This window comes from Mesoplodon densirostris, chromosome 3 (genome assembly GCF_025265405.1).
Source record: "Mesoplodon densirostris isolate mMesDen1 chromosome 3, mMesDen1 primary haplotype, whole genome shotgun sequence".
Taxonomy (NCBI): Eukaryota; Metazoa; Chordata; class Mammalia; order Artiodactyla; family Ziphiidae; genus Mesoplodon; species Mesoplodon densirostris.
Genome location: NC_082663.1, coordinates 57,537,756 through 57,548,069, shown reverse-complemented (window position 1 = coordinate 57,548,069; position 10,314 = coordinate 57,537,756). Strand labels below are relative to the sequence as shown.

Here is a 10,314-nt window from a genome sequence, read left to right as displayed (position 1 = left end):
AGCATGACAGGACACTTCTACATCAATTACTAAAAACTGTTTTTTGAAAAAGCAAAATAAACACAAATTCAAGTATGCGAGGATTCAGAAACACAATACCCAAGTACCCAGTCCCCAGAAAGGCGCTCGAAGAAAGATTCCCATGAATTGGAATAAAGAACTCAAAAATTGAGACAATGTTAAGAAGAGTCAATGATGAGCAATACCAATAAAACTTAGAATTAAGTCAAGAAAAGTGTTGCTATTGTTTGGGTAGTTTAATGCAAATGTTAACATATTACTCCTAAGGTAAAAATATAGAAAAATTTAAATGTTAAAAACCTGGATATAAAATACTAGATTATTTTATTTTATTTTATTTTATTTTTCGGTATGCGGGCCTCTCACTGTTGTGGCCTCTCCCGTTGTGGAGCACAGGCTCCGGACACTCAGGCTCATCGGCCACGGCTCACGGGCCCAGCCGCTCCACGGCATGTGGGATCTTCCCGGACCGGGGCACGAACCCGTGTCCCCTGCATTGGCAGGTGGACTCTCAACTACTGCACCACCAGGGAAGCCCCAATACTAGATTATTTTAAAAGAGACTAGAAGGTACCAGTTATGAGTTTAAGATTCTACTACACAACCCAATAGAGCTGCCGTGAGGGGTCAGGAAAAGGAGTAGTTGTAGGAGTAGCAGTGACAGGAGAGGAAAACCTGGAGATGGAGGTAAACTGAAAGAAGAAAAGCTATCAATAAATTAGAAAATCTATCAATAAATTCACCATGTCAAGCAGCCAAGGTGAAGGACCGGCAGCAAAAACAGAAAGTCTAGAAAAGCTGTTGGGAGAAATTTGTGATGGGGACAAGAGCAGAAGCAGGTATGTGGTTCTCCACTGACTGCCCAGGGTATAGAAGAATCAGATTGTAGCCTCTCAGAAAGGGATCCAGGCCCTCAGGCTGTGAGAAGTATTAGCTGCTCACCTGGCAGGATCAAGGGCTATGGCTGTAGGACACGGCGGAAGCTTAGACTCCAATCCTGATCTTTCCACCTTAGAACTCCACCAAGATTGATTGCTCAACCACGAGCATGTATCCGTGGAGTCGGCTAGAGGCTGACTACTTCTCTAGGATGTAGATTAAGTCAGATTATTAAAAGGTCAAGTAAAATATTAATAGATTAAGTAAGATAAAATGATTATTTCAATAAATGCAGAAAAAATTCTTTGAAACTCAATACTCATTTATTTTTGAAAAAAAAAACACATCAAACCAGGAATAAAAGTAAAATTCCTCAGTCTAAGAAAGAGTATATATTTTAATACACACACACATTTCCTGTTACACTTAAGAAACACTGTCGCTGAAACCAAGCATAAATAAGAATGCCTGCTGTCACCTCTATACCATTGACATTACACTGACAGACCCAGTCAATGTAATAAAACAGTAAGAAAAGGATAAGAATTAGAAAGGAAGCGAAAACTATCTTTATTTTCAGATAACGTGATTGTCTACATAGAAAATTCAAGAGAATATATAAAAAGTATTTAAAACTAACTAATGGGAAAGTTCAGAAACATTACAGGATCTCATGTTTATACATGATATGTAACATTCCTGTATAGCAATAAACCAGTTATGAAACATGATAGAATTAAAAAACATACATACTTGCCACAAAAAGATACCAAATAATAAATCTAAAACTTGAAAAAATTCTAAAACCTAATAAGTCCAAAACCTATACGAAGAAAATTATTAGTTATTTTAAAATCCAAACTTAAATTGAGGTGATTTTAGGTTTAATCTTTCTTGTTAAAGCCTGTAGTTCAAGTAAAGTCAAAACCAATTTGGACTGAGGCATATTTGCTTTATTTCCCAGTTGCTCAAACATAGAATATTAGATATGATCAAATAAAGTAGAATTCAGTCTCCAAATACCTCACCTGGAAGGGGAATCTTAGATGTCAGCCTGCCTGAATCCCTGCAAGGCTACACAGGTAACGAGTGGCAGAGCCATGACTAGAAACCAGGCTTCCTGCTTCCACTGCAGTGCTGCCCTGCCCTTACCTCCATTCTGGTGAAACCACACCTGAACTGGAACCTAGAGCAAATCTAGAGAAGCTCCAGGTTCCTTAGAGATTCAAAACCTCACTCCTCTCCCCGCTGCAAGCATCTCTCCCCATGTCTCCTTTCTCTGGCATCTACCAACCTCCCAGCCTTTCAGATTCCTCATTTCACAAGTCTCCAGGAGTTCAATGGCTTAAAGATTTCCAGATTTCCAGAGTTTCTAGACCAAATTTCCCCCCAAATTCTGGCATCTGAAAATAGAGATCCCAAATTTTGTTTTGTCAATAGAAACATTAGGAAAACAACCATCTATTTCCACTATCATTTCATAAAAGAAAGAACATTTTATAGAGAATGTACATTTCAAAAGGATGAATTTTATTGTGTATAGATTATACCTAAATAAAACTGACTTTTTAAACGCAAGTATGCTAAACTTTGAATTAAAAAGTTAGACATTGGATAGATATATCTAGCTTTGGTATCCCAACTTCCATACTACTTCACCATAGAAGATAAAATAAAACACCATCACAGGGCTTCCCTGGTGGCACAGTGGTTGAGAGTCCGCCTGCCGATGCAGGGGACACAGGTTCCTGCCCTGGTCCGGGAAGATCCCACATGCCACGGAGCAGCTGGGCCCGTGAGCCATGGCCGCTGAGCCTGCGCGTCCAGAGCCTGTGCTCCGCAATGGGAGAGGCCACAGCAGTGAGAGGCCCGCGTACCGCAAAAAAAAAACAAAACACCATCACAAACAGAAGAGTTTTGGGAAACTACCGCTTCAGACTTCTCCTGAACGATGTCTTCTTTGTCACTCTTGTCCATCCTTACTGCTCTTATCCATCCAGGCCCTCATCACTTTTTTTCTGGACTTCTGCAATATCCTCCCACCTGCCCTTTCTGTGCCCATGTCTCCCTCTCTGGTCCCTCCATCAGTGTGCTATCAGAGAGCTTCCTAAAACACAGCCCTGATCATATCACTCTGCTACCAGGAATAACGCCTTGGCCTCTTACCCCACAATCTGAGCCAAACTTGTCTCCTTCATCATTTTACACCACATGGACCCAGTGCTCAAGTTATTTCTAACTGCATTCTCTTTTCCCTGCGTACTTTCATTCACACTACTTCCCACACCTTAAACAAGTTTTCCCAATCTTCACCCTTTGAAATATTACACACTCTTCAAAGAATATTCAAATACCACTTTGTCTACAAGCCTTGATAACTCACCTCTTGTGCCTTCTAAATTGATTTTTCTCTCTGTCTAGTATTAGACGTATCATGTCTTATGGTGAAACTCTCACTTTATGGCATCAATTTCTTTTTTTTGTGTGTGCAGGCCTCTCACTGTTGTGGCCTCTCCCGCCGCGGAGCACAGGCTCCGGACACGCAGGCTCAGCGGCCATGGCTCACGGGCCCAGCCACTCCACAGCACGGGGGATCCTCCCGGACCGGGGCACGAACCCGCGTCCCCTGCATCGGCAGGCGGACTCCCAACGACTGTGCCACCAGGGAAGCCCTCTTTTTTTTTTTAATTTTATTTATTTTTTTATACAGCAGGTTCTTATTAGTTATCCATTTTATACATATTAGTGTATACATGTCAATCCCAATCTCCCAATTCATCACACCCCCACCCCCACCCCACCCCTGCTTGCCCCTCTCAGTGCCCATACGTTTGTTCTCTACATCTGTGTCTCAATTTCTACCCTGCAAACCGGTTCATCTATACCATTTTTCTAGGTTCCACACTGGCTATCATCAATTTCTATATGATGTATATATAATTATTGAATGGACAATTTGCTTCTTCTCCTCCTCAGCAGATGACTTTATATCCTACTTCCCTCAGAAAACAGAAGCCATAAATAACCACCCCAACTTCCTGCCAACACACCTACAAATTCACCTGCATCCGTGCACAACATGTTCTCCCACCTTCCCACTCCTCCTTCAAACTAATCTTTTTCTTGGCTCTGAATCCCATCCCCTCATCCCTGACAAGAGCCTTGCTTCATCAATTATCTCCTCTTTCTTCTAAATTTGTAACCTCTTCCTTTCTTCTGACTCCTCTTCTCAATAGTGCAGGGAACACCAGCTAGAAATATTTACATAAACTATTTTCAAGCCAAAAAATTTTGCTGATAGACCCTCAAGACTAGATACCCTGAAAAAAGCACACCCACACTTAGGAAGGTAAAGGAAATAAACCATAAACACACATTAGCCAGGCAAGAGAGAATTATATTCATCCATCACTGATACAAAGAAGATTAGAAGTTGATGTCAGGACAACCACCCTCCTTATTCTCAGTCCTACTTTCTCGTGAGGAATTCCTAACATACGAACATCTGTTAATTTCACCTGGCATCTGATTAAGGCAACTGTGTACACCCAACGGGGCCCAAAGAACTACTCACAGGGGTAGCCACTTGTGCCTCTCCTCATGGGGCATTCATCTGCTAAGAGTCCTTGGTCTTCTTTCAGCTCCTCAAGCATGTCGACATCTATCCTGCCTTTGAACGTGCCAAACCCTCTGCCTGAAGCCCTTGTGGCAGAGGACTCCAACCACTCTGTCTTTGACATGACTGGCTCCTTATCCTGCAACTCTCAGCTCATATGTCACCTTTCCTGATCACTCATTTGATACCACAATGTCCTTCATAGAATTTCTCATGGCTTGTAATTTTTGTTTATTAATTTTTCTCACCACTAGACTATCAAGCACTAGACTATAAACTCTATGAGAACAGGAATTATGTCTATCTTACTTACCATTATGTTCTCAGTACCTAGCACATGGAAGGTACTCAAAAAAGTGTGGAATGAATGAGTTATATTAAAAGCTAGCTCAGCATTGCAGTGGTTCTAGAACAGGAAGCTTAGCAGAACCACCTGAGGATCTTATTTAAACTAAACAATCCGAAACCCCCTTCCCTAACTACACTTCAAACTGTCAAAGAAAAACTATAGCTAGACAGTAGTTAAAGCCATAAAAACAGATTTTATTCAGGACTGTTGCAATAATGGAAAAGAGACCTCAGTATAAACAGGCTCAATTCCAAATACAGCATGGACAAGTAGTAACTTATGGCCAAGGGACAGGATTGGGGGTCTATGAATGGAAAGTTATTAAGAGGTAAAAGGGGAGATCCTGGCTAAACTGATCTAACAGGATCTTTGCTGAAGGTGGGCCAGGGTGATCAGACATCACCTCGGGGGTGGTGGAGGGTAAGGAACTTGATCATATTTGGAGAGTAATCACATGTCCAGGGTGGGAAGTTCTTGATAAACTGACTTAGCAGGGTTCTTGCTAATACTATATTTTACAAGGAAGCACACAGATGGGTCTAGGACAAGGTTCAGGAAGCTGACTAAAGTTTGGTCAAGCAAAGAATCTTTGTCAATACCTAAAGTCAGATGTGCCATTTTCAGGATTGGGAGAGGGTACAGGTACACAGGTAGACTATGTATCCCTCGTAGCCCTCCAGATTCTGGCATAGGGTGAGGGGTATAATAGGTGAGGGGTATAATATCAGTAATCACCATGGGAAGGGGAATGCTTGTATGCAATTGAGAAAAGTCCTCCAGTAACTTTCTTTTTTTTTTTTTTTTTTTTTGCGGTACACGGGCCTCTCACTGTTGTGGCCTCTCCCGTTGCGGAGCACAGGCTCCGGACGTGCAGGCTCAGTGGCCATGGCTCACGGGCCCAGCCGCTCCGCGGCATGTGGGATCCTCCCGGACCGGGGCACGAACTCGTGTCCCCTGCATCGGCAGGCGGACTCTCAACCACTGCACCACCAGGGAAGCCCCCTCCAGTAACTTTCACACATCATCTCCAGGCCCCTGTGAGAAACACTGCTCCATTCCTATGCCTTGTAATATTATTCCCCAGATCTTTAGATCGAGCAGCTTGTCAACTTTCTGACCCCTGATCTTTCAGCCAATCTCAAAAGGTCTCTAAGGCACACACATGGAAGCCTCCATATGGGCGACAACTTTTCTCATTTAAACTTTCTCGCTCTTTAATATTCTTGTCCTCTACCAAAGGGACCTTCAATCATTAAACATACTAAGACATTCTATTAGAAGAGGAGCTCTAATACTGATAAAATGAAAAGGCAACGTTACTCCCAACAAGCCACTTAAGATTAAATGTTGCCATCGTTAATGTAAAATGTTAGTAGCACTATGAACTTAAAATCTGGGCACCCACACAAAATTTTTGGAAAAAGTCTTTTCATACCAAGCCCACAGATTCTCCATCATCAATCCCCCATAAGTCCATACCCTTTAGTTGTATTAAACAAGAAAGGAGGGATGATATAGTAGGGGTAGGGGTGAGGGGGCAAGTTAAAGGGGTTTAGAGAAATATTCTTATTCTTCTCTTTGAACTACAAATTCCTCCAACACTTCTTGCTTTTGGGTGAAACATTCCAGGGTGAAATAGGAAGCAGTTCTAAGTGTTATCCCTGAGGGTCCTATCTGTGCACTAACCAATGATGAAAGCAATTTCCTCATCTTATTTATGTAGGACTGACATGAATGGGAAGAGTTAAGGTACTCGAGAAGAAAGACAGAATTTCAACTGAACTGCTTTCTGGAAAAGCAGTGGACTATGAAACTATTAAATAACTCTTTTCAGTTTTTAAAGATTAAAATGCAACACATTTCAATCACAACTAAAGCCTGGAATTCAAATGGAAGTGTGACCCACCAAAATACATTGGCATCCCAATGAGCTAATTTCTACTAAAGAAAGAAGAGCTTCTGGGGAATTCGGGAGTCCATACAGCCTGTTCTGGAGTGACATGGAGAGAAAAGACAAATCTTTGGTGTCGGAGAAATTAGAGCTGAGATCATGATTTAGGACTGGGTAACGTGAGCTGGTTCTGTCTCCTCTCTTGGTGTCTGTTTTCTCCTCTGGGGTGGGCGCAGAGGAGTGATAACAGTATCTTGCAAGATTATTAGGAAGACCAGCCATGATAACAGTAACAATAACACTGAAAAAGGCAGTTGTGTATGAAAATATTTTTTAACACCATACTCTAGGTCCCCAAGAATCAGTGGAGGGTCTTTATTTTTAAATTCTACTACTATGCAGGTGCCTCCTGAGTTTGCATTAGGAAAAAGCACCTGTTCCTCTCATGATGCTTCTACCTAAATGTGACTTAGTTTGGTTTAAACCCCCAGAAATGTGACCTTGGGTAAGCACTCAGAAATATTTTAAGACTCTTAAACTTTACATTTAAGATTTTTGTATTTCTTGAGTTGAAGCTGCCCCCATTAATTTTCACTTCTTGCCCTCAAAACTATTTACTGAAATGACTGTTATTCCTTTGAAGTGAGAATATTTCCAGGATGGTGTATTAAATAGTGCGAATGATAGTGTCTCACACCCTTAGGGCACCTGAAATAGCTATTTACCTTCCTTTGGACAAACAACAACTCCCAAAGAGCCCACTTTTTTTTTTTAACCAATGCATATCTTCTAATAAAGAGGTGTCAAAACAAAAGTCCTACTTTTTCAAATTGCTTTTAATGTGGCTAAAGTATGAGACAATTTCTCTTGTATTGGTCTCCCTGTTAAAATTAAGTATTCTAACTAAAGCGTTTAATAAACAAAATATATCAACTCAACTCCAACCATCTTCATTTTATTTCATCTCTCTCTCTCTCTCTCTCTCTCACACACACACACACACACACACCCCACACCACTGCAACCAAAGAAATATTGTGTACAAAAGCTTGTGTGGCAAACTCCTAATTAATGATGAAAACTCCTTGGAGCCCCGGTGCCGTTTTCCCAATAGACAGCTATTTTAAAAATATTTCTCCTTGAAAACAACAGCATGATTAATGCCACCATTCCTGTTGAAATTACTTATGCAGAAACAACAAAGCACTATGAGCAATTATGAAAAACACTTTATTACGTATAATTTGTACATGCTTCAATTTGTGATGCTTGGGGTGATTTATTTTCCAGGTTGTGATGTCATCTACCAGATTTACCTGATCTAATTTTCATCCTGTCATGCCACCTACAAAAATACAATTTTCAAAGTGAAGTTTTCCTTCTTTACTTAAATAAAAAGTAAACGCTTTTTATTTGAAAAAGCTCTGAAAAGCTTGTCAGACAGATAAAATAAGAATAGAATGCTTTGCACACGTATGAACACCATACAAGGCATTACCCTTCACACGGTAACACCTAATGTGTTCTTTTATTTGGAAACAGCAGGAAAAGAGCCCCCTTTTCCTCAGAGGGAGATGCAAACTTTGCTGCTAAAGCCAAACTCTGGGGATGAAGGTGCGGTCCTCTGGGGAAAGTGGGGGCAGGGGGACTTATGGAGAAGGGTGGACGCCTCATAAGCACTTCAGGAGGAAGGAATTGCAGGAGGTTCCTCGGGGACAGTCGCACAGCTTCCCGATCCTAGCTCCTTTTCGCACGGCGCACTGCTCACCCGCGTCACACTGCGAACAACACAATGTGTAGTCATCCTGAACACGCATGCCCATGCTCCCAACAGGCACGTCTCCCCATCAACACAAAGCCTGCCTCATGGGAGAGACAGATGAACCCTACCATCACCACCATGGGTCTAAGTATAGTCAGGCCTGAAACGAGGAGAGCCTTGTGCTTATAATTTCTGCGAGAGAACATAAAAAGAAAGAAATTTAAATTATTGAACCCCTCTTACTTTCTTCTACCTTTTGTGGGGAAGCTACATTTCCTGGCTCCTTTAATTGCTCATCCAAAAGAAAAAAAAATCAACAAGACCTTTTTATCTAAGAGAAAAACATTCTCACAACCCCTGCTCCGTGTCCGCCTCCTCACCCCAAGAAGAAAGATTAAAGTGTGTGTGTGTGTGTGTGTGTTCTTCAAGGAAGGTGACCAGACCTGAATCAAGATTTTTGACCCTAGAACTTAGATTCTTTAAAAACTGGCAGTGGTCCGGAAGGCAGGAAGAAAATTAGAGGAACAAGCACTGACTGGATTTAAGGGCTCTTCCAACTCAGAGAATTATTTGTGAGGTGAAAAAAGCACATTTTCAGGAAATACTGCTTTCCACAGAAACCCAAGGGCTGATTCCTGGCACAAGCTGTTCAGTCCTACGAAATGGTCGATCTACTCTTTAACCTCAGAGACCAAGGGGCAAGGGCTGACGGTAGAAACAAAGGGGAGCCCACAGAATTCTGCAAACCCATTATCTGAATTATTAGCCACATCCTGGAGAGAAGGTTGTGTAAAAGACTCCAGGTGGTGTATTTCCTCTTGGAAAAGCATGGGGAGGGGTGACCCCAAAGCCTTACCATGGGGACTTGGCCATACTTCTTCTCATAAATCGGAATACGTTTACTCTTGAGCTTCTTCAGAACTTCCTGCAGCGCTTCGATCTGCAACACACCGCCCGCAGAGCCCCAAGTTGCCGCCTTGGCTGTGCGCCCAGCCCCGGTGCTCTCTTCCAGCCCTAGTTATAAGGAACCCCGAAGCCACACACACTCCTCCCCTGGACTCCACAAAGAGGGATGTTCAAGGGGTGGAAACTTAGCGAGCGCTGTTCCACGAAGTGACCGCAGGTCCAGGAGCCTCGGAGACTCCTGTTGCTCCGAGGAGCCGGGATCAGGGATTCGCTCTACAGACTGTCTGGAGCCCGTGGGCTCAAGACGTTCTTCGGGTAACAGCGGGAGCCGGGAATCTGCGCCCACCTCCCCGGGGCCTGACTTAGGAATGGGGGTGGGGAGGCAGGGAGAGAGGAAGGACGCGCACAAAGGAAGGAACCTCGCGGCAGCCCAGGGGAGTCTGGAACGGGGGTGGGGGGATACAGACCAGCTCCTTCTCATGGGAGGCATCCTCCACGGCGGAGGAGATGTCCAGGGCTCGCGGCTGGAGCTCGGCGGCCTCCTGGGCTAGGGTGCCCAGCAGAGGTAGCAGCAACAGCAGGGCGGCACCCAGGAGGGGCAGCAGCCGCAGGCGGGGGCTCTCCATGGTGCTGAAATCCGGCGCTACGGGGGCAACCCGCGCTCCCGCCTTTTATAGCGAGCCTGAGCCTGGGCGCAGGGAAGAAGGAGGGGGCGATGAAGGAAGGGGGTGTGGAGGAGGGTCCGGGTCAACCGTCTGTAGGCAGCGCTTCGCCGCCGCTTGACGTCAATGCCCGCTGGGCTCCAGGCGCCCCGGAACGAGGCTCTGCGCACAGATGGGCAAGAGCGCGGAGAACAGGGACCCCGCGCCCCCAAGTGCTTGTCAGCCCCG

At 43.8% G+C, this 10,314-nt stretch overlaps 1 protein-coding gene across 1 annotated transcript; it reads right to left on the bottom strand.

Moving 5' to 3' along the window:
* Positions 1–8,426: 8,426 nt before the first annotated feature.
* CARTPT (CART prepropeptide) lies at positions 8,427–10,050 on the bottom strand. Its single transcript, XM_060091743.1, has 3 exons — positions 9,892–10,050; positions 9,375–9,458; positions 8,427–8,534 (listed from the first exon to the last, which is right to left on the bottom strand). The coding sequence occupies exons 1-3, from the start codon at positions 10,048–10,050 to the stop codon at positions 8,427–8,429; spliced, it is 351 nt and encodes a 116-aa protein (XP_059947726.1).
* Positions 10,051–10,314: the final 264 nt, after the last annotated feature.